General features: G+C 37.4%; 1 protein-coding gene across 1 annotated transcript; it reads right to left on the bottom strand.

Annotated features, from left to right (window-relative positions):
* Window positions 1–7,127: 7,127 nt before the first annotated feature.
* On the bottom strand, window positions 7,128–12,281 carry LOC133708929 (mitogen-activated protein kinase kinase kinase 20-like). Its single transcript, XM_062134517.1, has one exon. It carries the CDS (start codon window positions 12,111–12,113, stop codon window positions 11,034–11,036), a length of 1,080 nt encoding a protein of 359 aa, XP_061990501.1. The 5' UTR covers window positions 12,114–12,281; the 3' UTR covers window positions 7,128–11,033.
* Window positions 12,282–21,956: the final 9,675 nt, after the last annotated feature.

A 21,956-nucleotide genomic window follows, 5' to 3' on the forward strand; every position in this document is an offset into this window, starting at 1 on the left:
GAATATCAACGCTCGTAATACAATATTCAACACATGTTTTTATATAAAGCGACAACACCCAATATTTAATTCAATTAATGGCAAGCAATTTACAGATTTCAATAATAACCAAGGACTTAAAAATCGAAAATGTCGCCGAAATATTGGCCTGGGCACCCAAAACCGAAAGCCCGATACCGTACCGAACCCGGCCGGAAAAATGGCGGGACAGGCCGGTTTTGAAAATCCAAATTTACTGTTTGGGCCCGTCCCGTACCGTTATGAAGAAACGGGCTCGGGATCGGTTCCAGCCCAATGAATCCCGTGCAGGCCCGTCCCGTACCGAATTTAAATAAAATCTTGTATTATTTATATTATGTGGCTGAGTTTAATTGGTCCATTTAGTCAAGTCTAACGTGAACTCAACCACACTTGATTGTGATCAAATTCAATCCTAAACATCGAAACCTGATCTCCTCCATTCTCTCTCTTTCAGTCATTCTCTCCATAGAACCCTAGTGCCCAATTCTTTATTTCTCTCCTGCGATTCGAATCTGTCTCACCAAATCACCAATTCATCTCTTGCGATCATCACTAAAGTTCTCACCAAATCTTTATTCTTCATCGCCAAATCACCAGTTCATCACCCATCAGTTCTTTGATTTCGGGATTACACCTATTCTTAATTCGTCACACCTGGAATCAGCTTACTTTTTCCTCAAATCCGCCCCCAAAACTCCTCAAAATTGCTTTATTCATCAAGAAATGGCGTCATAGATCTCAAGGCTCAAACGCCATGCTTTGACCCTCCACCACTTCTTCAAATTCCTTCTTCCTAAGGTACCCATTGAACAATTTATGCTTTCACCTCTCAAAACCAGCAGCTTCTTGCCTCTAGCTATTGAATCCAGAATTGAATAACTGATGAGATGAAGAACAGGTGTAATCCCGAAATGAGCCCGGGCCCGACCCGATCCCGATCGGTTTCAGTACCGTCGGTACCAGCTTTGAAAAATCAAAGTCCCGTCCCAAAAAATATTATCGGTACCGGGTTCGGTATCAGTCAATAACCGGCCCGTCCCGGCCTGTGCCCAGCCCTGATTGGCAATAATTTCGTTTTTTTCATATGGCGATATTTTAGTTACCTCCCAATTAAGTTTCGTGAGATTTTATCGAAATTTCCCAAAATCTCGCCAATATCGACGAAATCCCAATAATTTCAAGAAAATCTCGCCAATATCTCAAAAATCCAGAAAATATCGGGAACTTTGCCGCGATATTAGCATTTTTTCAGCAAATAATCCAGCCAAAATTTCAAGGTTGGGTTTCGAACTTGTGCCAGCACCAAATAAATTGGAAGCCTTTGCCAATCCAACCAAACTGACACTCAGTATGCATGCACCTTGGATTATATTTAAACCATAAGCTCTTTCTTTCTTTGCAATACCACCCTGTTAGTTTCTTACTTAGCTAAGCTCTTATCACACTCGTACTCCATATTCCCAAAACGAAATTAAATTAATTAAATCTTCTAACAATTAACAAAACCCAAATTTCTTGGTCAAATTTTGACCAAAAAATAAAAACCATATTAGCCGAACAATTATTTTTCACTGTAAAAATAAATGAAAATGTGTGATTAAACATGTCTTTCATTCTAATTAGATTAGTTTTACATTAAGATGTTTCGGTAAATAGACGTAATAAAATGCAAATTATTTTCAACTATATTACACATAAGACTAGGATGTGTAAAAGACTATAGGTGTAATTTCATGTTTCAAATGGTGTTCCAATCCATATAACATCAAAAGTTGAGAATTTGAGATGCATTAAGTTAAATGTCAAAAATCTTTATTTTGTCAGCGCATATGAATTTATCTTATTTCACTACAAATCCATATGCAATGAGTTTGCTCAGCATTTTATTGATATAAATACAAGAGATAATTGATCAAATAAGCATTTCTTAAAGCTTCATTTCTAATTTCCATATTTTTATATAGATTTCCGTTGTTTTTTTTCCAAATATTTACCGAAATCGATATTTCCATTGAAATTTCTGTTTCCAGGACCATTAATATTTCCTCGAAACTCGATATTTTGGTCATTGATAATAACTATTTAACATTTATTAGAAAATGCTTCCCGAGAGACCCTATATGGAATAACTTTAACTTCAATGCTACTCAAGGCTAACAACAATGCGATTCGCTTTTTGAAATCTTTATCCTTCTGCTCATTTTTGGTTGCATCACCTAACTTATATTATGTGCAATTGTGTGTGATGTTACCAACTCCCAAGATTAGAAGATCAAGTTTTAGTAAAGGAAAAGTAAGAGTATCGTTGATAAAATGATCTCATTGGATTTTAGGTCTGAATATCATGCGTGAATGAGATGCCAACACTCTTGATACGATACTTTTACTTTTTTTATTTTATTTTATTTTTTAGGATTTAGGAAAAAAAAAAAAGTAAGAGTATCGTACCTAAAAGATTGAGTAACTCCACCCTAAGCTAGATTGCTGCGAAAACAAAATCTAGAAAACACCTGCAAGTCTAGATTTTTACAAATTAACGATCTAGACCCTTTGGAAGCCAACACCACTAAAATAATGATATTAACAATGATAGTAGTGGGTCGAATTTGTGTTGATTAATGTAAAACTAAATTAAACTAAAGTGCTAAAAAGTAAGCTAAACTAAACTGACAAACATAGAGCTTTAATCAAATGAGATGAAAGAGTGTCAAGGCATCGCACCTAGCCTTCGAAGTTCAGTAATAACCACCACTAACAAAACAATAATTACCCACATATTTTAATCTAAGACTTACTCCCACGGATTTCAGTGTCTGAAGGCTTTTATTCACGGTACATGCACATATTGATTTATCGTGCTGTTTGGAGGGAAAAATTTATACCAAACTACTCTAAGCATTGAAGTAGTAAAATCTAATCATGTATATCATAAATTAGCAATTCAATCAACCCACTTCACAACCAACTATTTATGATCATTTTAGTTTATATACACAAATATAAGGATCCAAACAATAAATTTTAGAGAATTTCATTATTATCATGAATATCATAAAAATGAATACACCATCAAACCTACTTGCAATATACATGATGAGATTAAGAGAAGTGGAAATACAAACCTGAAAAGAGAATCAATAACAATTATATGTAAAGCATCAGCAGCTGGTTTAAGCTGTGATCAGAAGAACAGAAGAAATTGCAAACTTTGATTAGTCTGCTAATTATAAGTAGAATTGCCTCTGAAATCCGTGTGAAATACATACACATTTGCAACTGATATCCGTGTGTATTTACCTTGATAACCAATAATTGCCATTCAATTGTTTACATGGAATTCTGTCTCTAGTCACCTTTCTCACACGGAATTCAGTAGCTAGTTTTTTTTTTCACACAGATATATGTGTCTACATTTCACACAAATATTTGTGTGTTACTCATTTTACACATAAATCTGTACTGAAAACTTATTGTCATGAAAAGCAGTCCTTCCATAATTCACATAACATAAAAAAATTAACTATTTATAAATAAACTAATTTATAATACTTACAGAAATTTGTGTGAATTGATATTCATACAGATAACCGTGTGAAAATATTTTTATTTTGCGGAAAACCTCCATTTTGCTGCTATGAAAAGACACCACCATTTTGCCGCGGTGAAAAATTCTCCACTTTGCCATTGTTTTTGTTGTTGTAGTTGAGAAACCTGTTGATTGAAATTGAGGATAGCAACTGCTGTTGTTGTTATCTGAAATATTATTATAGCTTCTTTCATTGAACTTCCCAGAAGGATCCCCAAATTTCTGTGAGAAATCAAGTTGTAGACCATGGTAGGGCTGTGATATTCTACCACTATAGGGAACTTGCATATATCCACCATCAGAGTACACGTTGTGATTACTACATGCTTGCTGGGACATGAAATTCCTCGTATTTCTTTGTGAGAAGCTTCCTTGCTGTGGGGCTAATATTGAATGGGTGTCATGTTGTTGTGTGTACCCATAGTGCATAGATGGTGGTGCAGCATATCCAACTTGTGCTAACAGGAGACATATTATATGCACTGTAGTTTTGAGACCCCAGTAGTGACAGAAGGCATATAATATGTGTCTGTGCTAGCAGGAGTAGAGCAATTAAACGGCATAGCTAAACTAGCAGGATTAAAGCCACCAAGATGTTGAGAAAAAACCAGTAGGCAAATATGGTGAGGTGTGAACAAAATTTGCATCAGGAGGATGAACAATGGAATCAGATGCACTGGGAGAGAATGTCATCATGTAGCCATAACTTGACATAATTTCCATTTTGCATCATGGCATTAGCAGCATATGCAGTATTCATAGGCATAGCAGGAACAGATGTAGTGATATAGTTGGTATTATTAGGCATAATAGTATGTTGAGGTACACAAGCAAATTGAGTAGTAAGATGTGTACCAGGATTGGAGATTGGTTCTCATGATTAACAATAGATGTAGTCACGGGAGCAGAAGAAAGAGATCTTGATTCTTGAACAATTTCAGACTCAAAATCCAATAATAGTGTGCGAAGCTTGCTTAGAGTGATCAACATCTTACTTGCTCTGATGACAATCTTTATGGTTGAGAAATCAACAGGCAATCCATTCAAGATCAGAGTAACTATATCTTCATCAGTAATATAAACTCCAGCTAATAATGAAAGTTTGTCCCGAATAGTTTTAAATCGCTCCATATACTTATCAATGCTATCATTACCTTTTTGCGTTTTCTGCATAGAGTTCTGGAGCTCAAAAGCTTTGAACTTTGAAAGTTTAGCATATCTCTCCTCAAGCAAAAACGAAATTTCTTTTAAGGTTTTACTTCCAACAATGAATGAAAGAGCATCCGATGACAAAGTAGCAGTTAGTAAATTAATGATCAAGGCAGAGTCATTCTTACTCCAATCCTTATACTCTTGTGTAAACTCAAGGGTAATACCAGTCTCTGATTTTGTATTATGGAGGACAAGCCACAAACCCATCAATATATCCCATTCAGATCACACCCTACCAACATTGACTCTAGCATGAATCTCCAAGTGACATAATTAGTATCATCTAACTGCAGAGTGATGAGATTGTAGAAGTTGGAAAGGAGACAATTATCCAATTGACTGGTATTCATGATTATGAGAGCAGAGGTAATAAGAAACACAAAACCGAATACTAGTTAAGATACTTCTTCACAAGAAAACCAAACAGAGAAATCTGGCAATTTCCAAACCTTCAATTTCTTCACAAGAAAACCAACCGGATCACTATTGTCGTCTGCATACTTAAAGATTAGTAAGGAATTTTCAATGACACACACCCCACAAGAACTTTATTTTTGCAAGTTTCCCCTTCTGCTTCTAATGCCTTGTTGTTATATCAGTTATGTGCAGGCTGCCCTAGCGGGTTTGCCTTGTTGTCTTCTTTTCTTGTTCCTAATCGAAAAAAAATTCTTCTCCACTCGCCAACACTACCAGGCATATATATATATATTATTTCATTTTCCCTTACATGTCATAGAGAATCTTCATTATAAACAGTTGAGGAAAATGGGTGCCCAAAGGACAAACGTGTTCAGCTGGAGCAGGTGGTTTCTACCTGAAATTTTGATCTAATGCAGCTGCATTGCTAAATTCAATATTAACGAGTTTATTGAAATCACTAAAGAGTAAAAAGCAGTCTCATATGTAGTATAGATAGAGAAATCACAAGGTGTACCAAAAACTTGCAGAAACTGATGAGCCAATTCTATGAGCAAAATGGTATGCACTATTGTTGGATTGTTGCAGGGATATGCTCTTCTGGGTCACACCCCATTCCAAGTCCGGCTAATGATAAGTTCAGTGAATATGTATCTGAAGGATAAGCATACATAAATGTTGAAGCATTTAGAGACGATTATATGTGGATCACAGCAACAGATCCTAGACAGCCAGGATTCTGACAATTAAAGAAGACTATATTACCAGTTAGCATAAGAGTGGTAGAAGCAGAATAGTGGCAAAACGAATTCATCTTCTAGCTCCTACAGTTCTTTAGTTCTGTATGTCGCTTTTACTCTTAAGACAGTATCACAAAGTTCATTCTCAAATATTCCACAAAATGCAATTAGTAGAAATTCATCTGAAAACATGACCAAACAGAGAGAAGAATTAAGTCAACTAAACTGAACAAAAGCATTGAAACATATCTAAATCCGTCTATCTTTACAAAAAAGCGATAAAAAGTTAGCAACTCCAATAACCTCATGATAGTTATTCATGAATTAATCTGATCTAAGCCTCCCTTGGTCAGAATGTGGCATCTTTTTGAAACTGGATTACTAGTTGTAAAGAGGGCACTCATAAACACAAGTTTCTGGTTCTAGAAAGTGGAGTTAAACCAATGCATGGTTCAAAAATTTCACTAATTTTTTAGGGCGGGTCATTATGTGTAATTTTTGATGATCTTCAATCAAGTTGACTATTTTTTCTCTCAAAAAAAAATTTACAACCGTAGAAATAGGGTCTAGGACCAATTAAACAATCAAATAATTTTCTAAAGTTCTAAAAATCATAAAAAGAATTGAAAGGAATATAAAAATTTCGAAAAAGTATATGATTTATTTATTTAAAAGTAATAAATTTAATTTAATTTTTTTTTGTCAATAATAAATTTAAATTTCAGGTTGCCACTGTGTATTCGATCATCTAACTACAGCTTCTGTTCACACCAAAAAAGAAGAAGAAAAAGTACAGCTTCTGTTGATATATTACATCATTTTGTCCAACTAATTAATATATAGCCAGCCCTTGCCAGTGTACTGGTTAGGAAGTCTTTAGACTATTGACAATATAAACATGAGATGAAATTCCAAGTTTGAATCTCATAATTGTATATCAGAGTGATAGTTTTAGTAGTTTTTTAATTTTATTATTATTATTTTTTTAAATTTTTTTTTTTTTTAACATTAGTGATAATACTTGAATACATGTTTGACATGTACTTATTTTCGGGTTGGGAATTATGGAATGAACATTTTGCCAGCATCGTATGGAAACTTGATAATTTGAAAATAATGGCATTTTATCCGAGATCTATAATATTATCTAATGAAGAGAAGGCTGTTATTAGCATTATTTTTATTGATCAGATGAATTTATGCTTGGTCAATTACAATCATAGAGGTCAAAAGTGGCCTCCTCATTTCCTAGTTCCTACTACTATCAACTACTAAGATGCCTTCAAGCATGGTGGTCTAGCTTCCCTCCGAGAAAATCTCGTCCCAACAGAGGCTAAATGACATTGGCTGCATAGCTCTCCAACTCCACTAGTTTGAGTTTTCACTCCAGCTAATGTCAGTCAGACCATATGCAAGGGTTTTCGATTGCTTGAAGCCTTGAACTGAAGGATTACATAGTTTCAGCCTTCCTTCTTCATCTCCCACCACTACTCCAGACTTCCCCTTTTTGCGATCACATACTGCATCAACATTAACCTTCAAACTCAAGCAGAGAGAGCAAGACTGTTGCCATCAGCCAAATTTCTTCTGGCTCTCTGTTTATTAGGTAATATTTTTTACCTGAGACGGCAGCCATAAAAAAATTTCTAATCTTTTGGGGCAGGTTCAAACTCCAAATGCAGATCCACTTGGATTCAGTGCTGAGATCAAGAATTTTGCGGACTTCACTGCCATTAGGAGACAAAACCCCATATACAGGTGTCAGGGATCGGAGAGCTTCAAAAGCTTTAGGAATATTGATAATGTTGAGAAAGCTTTGAATAGGCAACATGTGCTTCAATTTTCTTTATACTCCAGTGCTCTCCATCAAGAAAAATAGCTATACAAGGAATTGTGAATCTCCTCAGAAGAGACATGAACAAGGTCAAGCAGAGAGAACTTTTACTACACAATTCATCCGTCCAAAACCACACACTATCATCTGCCATTCTACATTTGGACCTAAATCAAGGGTTTCAGTACCAGACCTTGTACTTTTTCAAGAACTATCAACAGAATCAGGAGTGCCTCTCAAATATTTCTTCCTCAACATGTCAGCCCAATGAAGCAATGACCATGATCTTGTTTACAGTCCTTTAGCTAGCTTTGGCCAAAAAGCTTGGTTCATCTTAATAAACGTTTTGAGACCAAGACCTCCAAACCTCTTAAGGTCTGCAAAGACAAATCCAATTAACTAAATGCACTGTATAATCCAATTAACTAAAACCTCTTAAGGAAGCACTATCGCCCACAAGATATTACTGTTCATCTTGTCAAGGTGGTCAAAACGGAGGCCAGCTTTATATAAACCATAGTAGCAGAAATGATGGCTTGGATCAGTTGACCTTCCAGCAAATCACAAAGTTTGGCTCTTCCAAGAGGCCAGCTTTGCTACTCACATCACTACTCAGTACTCACTGTGTGCTCTTCAGGATTCTCTTTTGAATTAAAGGGACACCGAGATAGGGGATAGCCACAAACACTGCCGATTTTCTCTGCTAATGCCTGATCAGTGTTAACACTTGGGAGAACAGAAAATGGCAGATCTATCACATTTGCTCATCTGATAATTGGAATTCACACTTTGAAGGGCTCAAAATGAGTCGTTCCAATTCAAAGTAGGGATTCAGATAAAGTCGACCAAATATGTGGAACAAAAGGGTAGTGCAAAACTAACAGACTAATGTGAACAGATGGATACCTGTTTCTGTACCAGATACAAGAATAAGACAGGCCAATAATAAAACACCATTTTCAAATATCAACTAGGATATATTTCTAGTGAATTTACTTTGGCGTCTTAACAAGAAAAGAAAAAACACGTCTACCCCCCATATCTATACATATCATAACAAACCATAACCTCATCTGTAGCACTAACAATTCCAGGAAATCTTTTATCACTAGCACCCATAACACCATAGATTCTTATGTAATCACAAACAATACGAGGAAAGTTTTTAAAACTAATACCTTCTAGCTAGCACCATAAGTTCTTCTGTTATTATCACTAACAATCGATCGGTAGCCCCACCATAAATTCTTCAGTAAAAATACCAGGAAATTTTATTATCACCAATACCCCATACATTTCATAGAGAATCTTCATTAAAGACATCTGAGGAATAGGGGTGGCAAAGGACTAACCTCGTCGGTGGGAGCAGGTAGATTCTACCTGAAATTTTGACATAATGCAGCTGCAATGCTATATTCAATATTCAGATCAAAATTCTCTAAACAGTAAAACAGAATAGTGAGCTCTTTAGATTATAAACAGCTTCCATGCTATGATTTGAAGTTTGAACCCCAAAAATTCTGGAAAAAACTATGCGGCGCCCATTACAACTCCAAATGCAGATCCACTTGGATTCAGTGCTGAGATCAAGAATTTTGCAAAGACTACATGCGGAGACAAAACCCCATATACAGGTGTCAGGGATTGGAGAGCTTCAAAAACATTGGGAACATTGATAATGTTGAGATAACATGTGCTTGAATTTTCTTTATACTCCAGTGCTCTCCATCAAGAAAAATAGCTATACAAGGAGTTGTGAATCTCCTCAGAGGAGACATGACCAAGGTTCAAGCAGAGAGAACTTTTACTACACCATCGGTCCAAAACCACACACCATCATCTGCCATTCTACATTTGAACCTAAATCAAGGGTTTCAGTACCAGACTTTATACTTTTTCAAGAACTATAAACAATATCAGCAGTGCCTCTCAAATATTTCTTGCTCAACGTGTCAGCCCAATGAGGCAATGACCATGATCTTGTATTACAATCCTTCAGCTAGCTTTGGCAAAAACTGCTTGGTTCATCTTGATAAACGTTTTGAGACCAAGACCTCCAAACCTCTTAAGGTGTGCAAAGACAAATCCAGTTCACTAAATGCACTGTATAATGGGAAGCACTATCGCCCACAAGATATTACTGTTCATCTTGTCAAGGTGGTCAAAACGGAGGTCAGCTTTATATAAACCATAATAGCAGAAATGATGGCTTGGATCACAGTTAACCTTCCAGCAAATCACAAAGTTTGGCTCTTGCAAGAGGCCAGCTTTGCCAATCACATCACTACTCACTGTGTGCTCTTCAGGATTCTCTTTCGAATTAAAGGGACACCGAGATAGGGGATGGCCAAAAACACTGCTGATTTTCTCTGCTAATGCCTGATCAGTGTTAACACATGGGAGAACAGAAAATGGCAGATCTATCACGTTTGCTCATCTGATAATTGGAATTCACACTTTGAAGGGCTCAAAATGAGTCAATCCAATTCAAAAAGAAAACATTCCAATTCACAGTAGGGCATTCAGATGAAATCGACCAAATATGTGGAACAAAAGGGCAGTGCAAAACTAACAGACCAATACGAACAGATGGATACCTGTTTCTGTACCAGATACAAGAACAAGACAGGCCAATAATAAAATACCATTTTCAAATATCAACTAGGATATATTTATAGTGAATTCACTATGGCGTCTTAACAAGAAAAGAAAAAACACATGTTTACTGCCCATATCTATACATATCATAACAAACCATAACCTAATCTGTAGCACTAACAATTCCAGGATATCTTTTATCACTAGCACCCATAACACCATAAGTTCTTATGTAATCACAAACAATATGAGGAAAGTTTTTAAATCTAATACCTTCTAGCAAGCACCATAAGTTCTTCTGTTATTATCACTAACAATCCATCAGTAGCCCCACCATAAATTCTTCAGTAAAAATAGCAGGAAATTTTATTATCACTAATACCCCTTACATTTCATAGAGAATCTTCATTAAAGACATCTGAGGAATAGGGGTGGCAATGGACAAACCTCGTCGGTGGGAGCAGGTAGATTCTACCTGAAATTTTGACATAATGCAGCTGCAATGCTATATTCAATATTCAGATCAAAATTCTCTAAACAGTAAAACAGAATAGTGAGATCTTTAGATTATAAACAGCTTCCATGCTATGATTTGAAGTTTGAACCCCAAAAATTCTGGAAAAAACTATGCGGCGCCCATTACAACAAAAGTTGTTGGCTTTATGCACCATGTGTCTGCAACCACAGGTCTAGCAGGTCTTGACATGAGTGCCAAAGGAAAAATGGTATTATCATATAAACCAGAACCCTCTTTGTTCTTTTGTGCCTCTTGGGAGCTAGAGTCCCCTAAGGGTATAAAACTAGGCAACCGATTATCACAATGCTGAGATTGTGACAATGCGGGCACTTTAGCTACTTGTTCAACGCTCTGTTTACTCATAAGAAATGAGTGAGTCAAGAGCCTCTCAGCCGTAAATCTCTTGGAAGCATCTATATGCAGACATTTTGCCAAAAAATCCTTGGCCTCCTCGGACAAGTGTGAAGGAATAATTGGATTTGAAACCCAACCGCCTAAGTCCTCACTTGTCTTGCAAGGCCACAAGGTTCCAGTCAACATCTCTAGAACTAAACATCCTAGTGCCCAAATGTCTGATGGCTTCCCTTGAATGTTACTGATAACAGTTTCAGGAGGCAAATACCATGCGGTGCCTTGGCGAGAATACTCATTTTGAGCGCTCTTTGTCAATCCAAAGTCTCCTATCTTAGCCACAAAATCGACATGAGAAGTCATGTCGTGCACAAGAAGAATGTTATCGGGCTTTATGTCGCAATGCACATAACCTTTGTCATGAATGCACTGGAGACCACTAAGAACTGACCTGGTGAACTCTTTAATCTCACATTCGGACAAGCCGGATGCGGATTTCTGAATCCTATCTCTTATAGTGCCTCCGGCCGCAAATTCTAATAGCAGATTGAAAGAGAAAGAATTATGATGAGACTTATATGTCCACTGTTCTCCAAAAGAGTTGATAACAAAAGGGCAGTCCTGAAACTGAGAGAGAAGTTTGGCCTCGGTCAATAAAGCATCGACCTTTTGTGGATCAGAAACCTCAGCGACCTTAACGGCCATGATAGCGGGAGACCCTTTCTCGAGCTTAAGTGGATAGGCCTTATACACACTCCCAAAACCCCCCTTGCCAATCAAATCTCCCAAAACCCACTCACCCAACTCACTGCTTCTTTTCCTTTTCAAACCCATCATTCGTTCAATCAATCCAAATTGGAAACAGAAAAACGCAAGCAGAATTGAATCAAAATCAAAAGTAATCACAACAGAAATGAATGAAGATCAAACTTACCAAAAACCAAACAAGCTGTGAACTAGGGATTTGCAATCGGACTTCAAACGCGCAAACAGAAATTGACAGAGAATTTTGTGGATCTAAACGGCTAGTACGCCTGGTTATGTATATATACACGCGTATGGAATTCTGTCTGTCTACGCGTATTTCATTTTTTCTACGCGTATTTACACCTACCACGCGTATTTACAGCTATTTCTATTCTGTTTTTTACTTTTTTTTTTCTTATCGAACCAAATTATTTCTATTTCTTTCCTAATGTGACTTAAAAAAATTATCTCACTCCCAAAACTGTATCTACTTTTTTTTTTTTTTTGAGAATAATATCTACTTTGTTTTATAACCTCAAAAGTAATATTTGACCAACATAAAAAATAACTAGATAACTTTTGAAAGCTTTAAAAATCATAAGAATAATGAAAATTGCAATAAAAGTTCCTTAAAATATGAATTTTAAATATTACGTTAAGTAATCAAATATGATGATTCTCTTGATCGAGAGGATGAGAGCTATGTTTAAGGTTTCTTGGTGTGTGAAGGCTTATTTGTGTAGATATAATGGAATCTTTTACGTTAACAGTTTGATGAATGTTCACAAATTAATGCCATGGTGCGATTAGTTTGCAAAAGAGTCAGATGATGGGTTCATACGTTGTGAAGTTTATTGTGCTATTGATAAGATTCGTGACAATCCAAACAAAAGGGCAATGGATATATCTCATGAGATCAAGACTAGTGATTATGGTTTAGATATTGCGTAACGGACTGTTTGGTATGGTAAGGAGTTGGCAAAGGCAGCCGTGCTTGGTGATGAAGCTGAGTCTTACGGCCAACTAGTTTGGTACTGTGAGTCCATATGAAGACAAATAGTGACTCTAGGATTATGTTGGAGTTTGATCCAGAAACTCAAAGGTTTCAGAGGATGTTTGTGTGCTACGGTGCATGCATGAAGGGTTTTCAATATTGTAGACTAAATTTATCATTGATGCTACAGTCATCAAGAACACGTACAAGGGGCAGCTTATTGGTGCATCAACAAAGGACACAAATCAAGGTAGAATTTCATTCTAGTTTTTGATTTTTTTTTTCTTTATTTTCTGCTATGTTCTATTTTTGGTTATATTAGTGACATGGCCAGTAACCTAGCCAATGAGTTTTACAGGCCAGTGACATGGCTAATGAGTGCCAGTGACATGACAGTTTGACATTATTATTATTTATTTTTTTCAGGTTTGAATCCAGTTGCTTTTGCTATTGTGGATGTTGAAAGTGAGAGTAATTGGAGGTGGTTTCTTGAGATTTTTGCCGAAGAGTTGGCGAAATATCCTAGGAGGATCACTTTCATTTCTGATCGTCATGTTGGGCTTCTTAGTGCTATGCCTAAAGTGTTTCCAGATAATCCACGGGTTTTGTTTCAAACACTTTTTTTTTTAAACAAGAGAGACTTTATTCATCAAACACGATTGAGATCGTACAAGAGGGCATCCGATAAGAAATTCGGAGCATGATTGAACCATTCAGTTTTGATATCAGAATCAAAACTGATGTTTGCTAGCCTATGAGCTACCCTATTAGCTTGTCTACTGACATGAACTAAAATAAATAAGGGCCAAGTCTGCAGTATATCTTTGATGTCTACTATCAAATTACTCAAACCTGATAGATCTTCACATGGGGATGAAATAGCATGAACAGCAACTAAACAATCAGTCTCTATTATTGCACTGTTCACTCCCAAACCCAGAAGCAAGAGCAGCCCATGTTTTATGGCTAGCAATTCGACATGAAGAGGAGAAGTCACAAAGGATTTCCTGATAGAAAAGGCCGCCAAGAAAGCAGCTTGATCATTACGAAGAACACCCCCTACACCACCATAAGTAACATGAGGGAGATAAGACCCATCAATATTCAACTTCACAGTCTCAGGCCTAGGAGGAAGCCAAGATTTGGCTACAGGCCTCATTGGTGTAGAAGGAACTAAGCCAGAAGGAACGTTGGCTTGTAGATACTCTTCATACCATCCCATTGCAGTGGCTACAAGAATTGGACCATCTTTGTGTTTCTCATTCCACAACTTATCATTCCGGTTCTTCCATAGGCTCCATAAAAGAACCAACATTTTGTCAAACAATCTGGAAGACAAGGAAGTAGCTCTCTCAAGTAGCCAGTTTTTGAAATCCAAATGAGATGAAACATCAAGAACAAGATTGAAAGGGTGAGCACCCCAAATATTATGAGCTATAGGGCATTGACATAAGATACGGCCCAAATCTTCCCAAGGAAACTGACAATGTAAACAATGAAGATTGCCCAGATAACCTTTCAAAGATAAACAAGCATGAGTTGGCAACAAATTGTGTGAAGCTCTCCACCCAAAAATTGCAACCTTACCTGGAACTTTAGCTTTCCACAAAGCCACAATGGAGCACATGGGTCGCCTCCAGAAGAAGAAGACATAATATGACTCAAAGTAAAATCTCTAGCAACTTTATAAGCAGACTTTACTGAAAAGAAACCTTTCTTGTCCGGCTTCCATGTGATGGTATCTAGTGCTCTTCTCCGACTTAGAGGGATGCACATAACCTGTGTCACAACTTCAGGGGGAAAACATGCCACATTCCAAGAGTGTGAGCTAATATCAATATGGTCTGCAACTTTATCAAAAATAGTATTAGCCGGTTTAGATAAAGAGTGAGAAGAGATTGAGGGAATCCAATCATCTTCCCAAATACTAATGTGACTGCCATCTCCAACGTTCCAAAGGAGACCAGCTTTGATAACAAGCCTAGCCTCCATGATGCTCCTCCATGCATAGGATGGTCTCTCTCCCATATCAGCAGTCAAAAAACTCCCATCGGGAAAGTAGATTGATTTGAATAAACGGCTCACTAGTGAGGCTGGATTAGACATGAAATGCCACCCTTTTTTAGCAAGCATGGCAAGGTTATGTGCATGTAAGCTCTTGAAACCCATACCACCCTCCTGTTTAGACAAGCACATTCGCTCCCAAGAGCGCCAATGAATCTTCTTTTGATCATCCGTACTGCCCCAAAAAAATTGTGCACATAATTGCTGAAGATCATCACAAAGAGATTTTGGAAGCAAGTAGCAATTCATCACATACTGAGGCACTGATTGAGCCACTGCCTTGATCAATGTTTCCTTCCCTCCAATACTAAGGGTTTTAGCCCTCCAACTGACAAGCTTCTTTGTTAACCTTTCTTTTAAATAAGCAAAAACAGCCACCTTTGATCTCCCTACATGAAGTGGTAAGCCAAGGTACTAACCATGATCAAAAACTCTTTGAACACCCAAGATACTAGCCAAAAAGAGTTGGGAATCCATACCAACATTAGAACTGAACACAACACTACTCTTTTGAAGATTTATGTGCTGACCAGAAGCTCGTCCATAAATATCCAGAATAGCCTTGACACTCAAGCACTCATGCTCCGAAGCTTCACCAAACATAAGGCTATCGTCAGCAAATAACAGATGATGAATAACGGGAGCTGAAAGATTCATCAACAAACCCTTAAGGGTGCCTTGAGCAACTGAAGCAGTGATAAAAGATGAAAATCCTTCTGCACATAGTATAAACAAATAGGGGGATAAAGGGTCTCCTTGTAAAATTCCCCTAGTTGAAGTAATGAAACCAGTAGATTCACCATTAATAATGAGAGAGTAACTCACAGATTTCAGTGAAGACAAAACGACCTCCACCCATTTAGAACAGAAACCCAACCTTACCAAAATAGCTTCTAGAAAAGTCCATTCAAGACGATCATAAGCCTTGCTTATGTCTAGCTTAAGGGAGAAGAAACCCTCCGCTTGAGTACGGAGCTTCTTCATAAAGTGAGTAATCTTTGTAGCCACCAAAGAGTTATCAGAAATAATTCTTCCTGGCACAAACGCACTTTGTAATGGGGAGATAATCTGAGGTAATATCACTTTCAGTTTGTTAGCTAACACTTTTGATGCAATCTTATACACCACATTGCACAGGACAATGGGGCAGAGATTAGAAGCTGTCTTTGGATCCTTCACTTTGGGAATGAGAACTAAATGAGTAAAGTTAGACTCATGTGGTAATTGACCGGTTACAAGCACAGTTCTCACAGCCAGACAGACATCAACATGTACAATAGACCAATATTTCTGAAAAAAATGAGGTGACATACCATCAGGGCCCGGGGACTTAGAGGGATGCATTTGAAAGAGAGCGACTTTAATTTCATCAAACATAAAAGGAGCAACTAAATCTGCGTTCACCTGTGAAGTAACTCGAGGTTGAACAGCTTCCAAAATCTATTAGAAGCAAGGGGATCATAGCCCTCTGATTTAAAGATGTGCTCATAGTGAGTAGTAAGAACAGCAGCTATATCAGAAGGAGAAGTGTGCTAATTACCTGCAGAATCAGAGAGTCCCTTGATAGAGTTTCTGCATTTACGGTTGGAAGCCTTCCTATGAAAAATCGTTGTATTCCTATCACCTTCTTTTAACCATTGCACCCTAGAGCGTTGCCTCCAGTATGTCTCATTTAAAGACAATAGCTCATTGAGCCTAAATTGTAATGCTTTCTGCTCCTCAAACTGCTCTGGATCATAAGGCTTACTCATAAGCTGCTCAAGTTTATTTTGGACCACTCTCATCTCTGTATGCCTCTGCTGAAAGACTCCTACATGCCATTTCATTAACAACTTTCCTGTATTTTGAATTTTCCTCCCAACTTGTAACATTGGATCACCAGTGGAAGGCATCATCCAACCTTGTTGTATTAAATTTGGGCAATCTTTATGCTGAGACCACATCTCTTCAAACCGGAAATGTTTTGGGGCTCTATGATTAAGAACTGCTGTTGAGTTAACCTCTACAAGGAGAGGATTGTGTTCAGACCGGCTTAGGGGAAGGGTAACAACCCGAGAATGTGGAAAATTATCTCTCCATTCCACCGTGTGACAAGCATGATCTAGTCTTTCTTTTGTAAATCTGTTAGCCCAAGTAAATCTAGAGCCAACAAGCTTCATATCAATAAGAGCACAATTAACAAAAGCCTGCCTGAATTGTGCCATAGGTACATATGCACTCCGAGCACCACCAGACTTGTCAGCATTGCTGAGAATTTCATTAAAATCTCCTGCAACCAACCAAGGCAGAGTAGATTGAGAAGCTAAAGTGCACAGGAGATCCCAGGTTCTAACACGATCTGCATTGGATGCGAAGTCGTATATACCGGTGAAGCGAAATTCATCTGGGGAGCCCTTTTCACCAATTTCCACATCTATATGGTTGCTGAAATAATTCCGAATGCATACCGGAATTCCCTGACGCCAGAGAAAAGCCAGTCCCCGAGAGTCCTGTGAACAAGGCTGGCATTCACAACCCGCAAAATCCAAACGCAATCTGACTGCGTTCACCAAACTTGGAGTAGCTAGTGTTTCTGATAAAAATATAAAATTGGGGTTTCTTTGTCGAACAATATTCACCAAAGCATCTTGTGTTTCCAAGTTATTGAGGCCCTGACAATTCCAGACCAATATCTTGGATTCAAGAGAAGCGATCTACCAAGACAGAAGCTGTAACCTGTCGAGCAAAGCCGTGCAGACAGCGAAATTGAGAAAACCAGCCGGAAACGTCACTGATAGACTGCTCTACCGACAAGCGCCGGTTCGAAAAAAACGTCGCCGACAAGTAGCGAGATGGCGGTAGACGCGCGATGAAGCAACGCCCAAATAGGATCCTCCCTCGTTTAGAGGTCAGGATGAACGGACAGCCAGCGCTGAGGCAGCCGGAGTCTCGGTTGATCAAGAAATCCTTGATCTTCGGTCGAGGCGGCGGAGGCTCCAAGAGTCTCACTCACTCTCTCTCGCGCTTCTTCTGGAATTGCATATAAGAATACAACTATGAAGATAGTATCTCAACTCTTCTCACTATTGAAGTTGTTTTGTTTCAAACACTTGATAGCTAACTTAATGGATAAATATCTGGGAGGTTCTTACCTTCGCAATCACAATATTCCTTTCTTATTCATGTGTTGTGCTTATTCTCGGACAACGGAGATATATGAGTACAATATGGAAATTTTGAGGAATGACGGTTTGTGTCCCAATTGATGAATTTCTTAAAGATCTTTAGAAGGAAAACTGGCTCATTGAGTATTTCAGTGGTGAAAGGTTTGGTGAGATGACTAACAATTTGGTAAAGCGCTTCAACAGTTGGGTTTTGCCCTTGCGTACTCTTCTGATTCTTAATATTGTTGATGGGATTATAGTGAAGACTATGGGTTTGATTGCTGATCAGAAGGAAGATGTAAAGTCATGATTCACTGAGTTGTGCCCAATCATGAAAAAGAAGCTAAAAGAGAATTTGGAAGTTAGCAGACATTGGAGAGTGAGCAGGTCTGATATGGATGTGTATGAAGTCTAGTGCCAAAAATATTCTGTCATAGTTAATTTGGAGATGCGCATTTGTTCGTGTGGGGAATGGAAGGTTCATGGCTTTCCATGTTCCCACACACTTGTTCTTATTCAACAGCATGGTGCTTCCCTCTATTCTTATGTGAATGAGCTGTATAAAGTGGAGAAGCACAGAGAAACCTATTCTTTTTCCATCAATCTAGTCCCCTCAATTGCCAAGCCGCAACATGATTTTTCAAGGATCCGATGATTTTGAAGCCAAATTTGACAAGAAGGCCACCTGGGAGGCCAAGAACTAAGAGGTTCAAGAAGAGGAGCAAAACAACAAGGGTTATCAAGTGCAGCAGGTGTGGAATGGACACCGGTCACAACAAGAAGAGCTATACAGCTCCAATATAGTTTGAAGTTTGCAGATTTGTTACAAGTTGTTTTAACATTGTTATTTTTATAGATGATATCGCAGATTTGTACTAATTTGATCTTTTACCCCATTGGATAGTTTTGTTGGCTTTATGAGATTGTGTTTAACTTTTAAAATCTTGCACCAGTGTTTCTGTCTACAGAGCCTTAACAGTGACATGGCCAGTGACATATTGTGTTTAGTATTTCTATAGTGTATGTATGTGCAAGTGTGATCTTTGATTATTTCTCTGGATCATTTTTATTATGTGTGTGATATTATATGTGCTATTGTATTGACTTTTAAATTTCATAACTTTTCTTGTCTACAGGCTTTAATAGTGACATGGCCAGTGACCTGAGTCTTTGACAGTGACATGGCCAATGACTTAATGTTAACATTGACATGGCCAGTGACTTGAGTATTTGATAGTGACATGGCCAGTGACTTGAGTCTTTCGCAGTGACATGGTCAGTGACTTGAGTCTTTGACAGTGACATGACTAATGACTTCACTAGTCAGGGACCTTGAGGCTTTGATAGTGGCTTGGCCAGTTACATGAGGCTTTGATAATGACTTTGCCAGTGACTCGAGTCTTTGACAGTGACTTGGCCAGTAACTTGAGGTATTGACAGTGACATGTCCAGTGATATGGCCAGTGACATGTTGTCATTAGAATTTATGTATGTGGAAAGTAGGATCTTTGATTTTTTTTTTTTTGGATAATTTTTGTTGTGTATGTGAGATTATATGTGTCATTATGTTGCCTTTCAAATTTCATAAGTGTTCCTGTCTTTGATAGTGACATTGCCAATGACTTGAGTCTTTGACAATGACATGACCAGTGACCTAAGCCTTCGACATTGACTTGGCTAGTGTCCTGGCCAGTTACATTGACTTGGTGAATTTAGAAGATGCATAAAACTTGAATTAATGCAGAAGATTTATGAAAGTGATGTTTCACTAAGGACCTACTAAACATAATAGTGACACAGTGAAAAGATACAAAAATCTAATTGTTTTAGTAATCTGGAACTAACAAATATAACAGTAACATGTCCAGTGACTTACATCCTAATGCTTTAAACAAATTTCTAAAATTCTAAATTTGCAGAGTTCCAACTGTGCCTATGTTCGACAAATGTCTTGAATACATGAGCTTGATATTTCAAAATGTCATTCCTGCTGAGTTTCTTGGGAATGTCCTCATCTTTCGCAACTTTCTCCATGCATGTAGTACATGTAAGCTTTTATTTGGACTTGCATATAACACAGAATTCATCAAGCACATGCATTTAAAGGTTACTTAAGAACAAGAATTAAAGTTTGTACATTGACTACTATTCGGATCATATTACAATTAGGAAAGTGAATAAATATTGTAATGTGTGGAAATCTAATTAAGATGTGAAGTAATATTCACATAAGCATAATATCTGGTAATGTTTGCAGATTAGAGACTAACCATATGCAATTAGGATTCCTCAATTAAAAAGGATCCTTCAGCATTGTCTCCTATAAATAACATGGTCCCTGCCTTCACAATACACACAAGCAATATACTATCCCCATTATCGAGAGTACTAGAGAAAGGCAGAAGATCAAGTTATCGGCATCAACACAATGACATCTTCTTCATCAAGTAAGTATTGCAGAATCATTGGCCTCTATTTGATATATCTATGTTTGTGTTCTTATGGTGATATGCTATGTCTAAAGGATTATTTTACATTTGGTATCAGAGCCCTAGCATGTTTGCCTAGGAACCATCCAAAATAATCTTTAAGCATGCCTAAAGTTTTTGTCAAGAAAAAAAAAAAAGGGAGGAAAGATTTTTTGTGTTGGGTCTGTGAAGAATTAAAAAAACAAAAAAATCCGCAAGCCCACCATCAACCTTAAACCCAAAATCTCAGCCTTAATCAAGAACAATGGCAAAATTGCGTTTTTCGTTTTTATTTTTCTTGACCGTTGACAACAAAAGAAAGAGAGGCTGAGGAATTCCTTTCCTCGGAAAGTTTTTCAAATCAAAACCCGATTGTTCCTTGCTTGATTAATGAATGCGATGTCGAATTTTGTCAACCATAACCTTGATTGCAGGTTGCTGTGCTTAAGGTACACAAACTAAACTTAGATTTCAATTTGATATTTTCTGCAAATTTATGGGATTGTGTTTCTGTTGTTGGTTATTGTGATACATTGTTGTGATTGGATTGATAGTTGTTTCTTGATTGCTGTTTGCTTAATCTAAGAAGACTTAAAAGAAAATTTTAATCACATAAAGAAGTTTAGGATTGCAGGAACCTTAGAATCCTAAGAAAACAAATGTTCCAACAACTGAAGTTCTTATCCCTAAAAGATTATGCAGGTATCTGTTTTTTCTTCATATGTGTTTGAGCCCAAAATAACATTTTTTCCCGGCAAGGGGGACTTGAAGAAAACCAGGCCAATATACGTGGCCCAAGTTATTTATTTCCGACAAGTTCGGAATATATTATTTAGAGGCTAAATCAAGCCTACTTGGAGACTAAGTAATATTAAGGCAAATCGTGATCTTATCGGTTTACTATTAATAATCAAGATATTTGATAATTAATAGTGGTTTACTTGGTTGATCTTTGCATCAAAGATGGCCTCATGGTTGTATTTCACTGGGATTCATGGTTGTCCTGTTTACGTGCATATCATGGCCTTAATCAATTAAGGAAGGTGGATCATGATTCTCCAAGAGACAGAAGATATTAAGGCATAGCATGGTGGGCCATCAGCTATTTGCTGCCAATATATATATATATATATGCAAGGAATTATAGTACTGAACAATCATGCTTGCTCGCGGATATCAAGGAAGGTATATATATCTTATTATATATATATATAATTGTCCATGCAATTAAGTCATATGGTGGAGCAAGAAAGGAAAGGCAGAA

The sequence above is a fragment of the Rosa rugosa genome, chromosome 5 (genome assembly GCF_958449725.1).
Source record: "Rosa rugosa chromosome 5, drRosRugo1.1, whole genome shotgun sequence".
Taxonomy (NCBI): Eukaryota; Viridiplantae; Streptophyta; class Magnoliopsida; order Rosales; family Rosaceae; genus Rosa; species Rosa rugosa.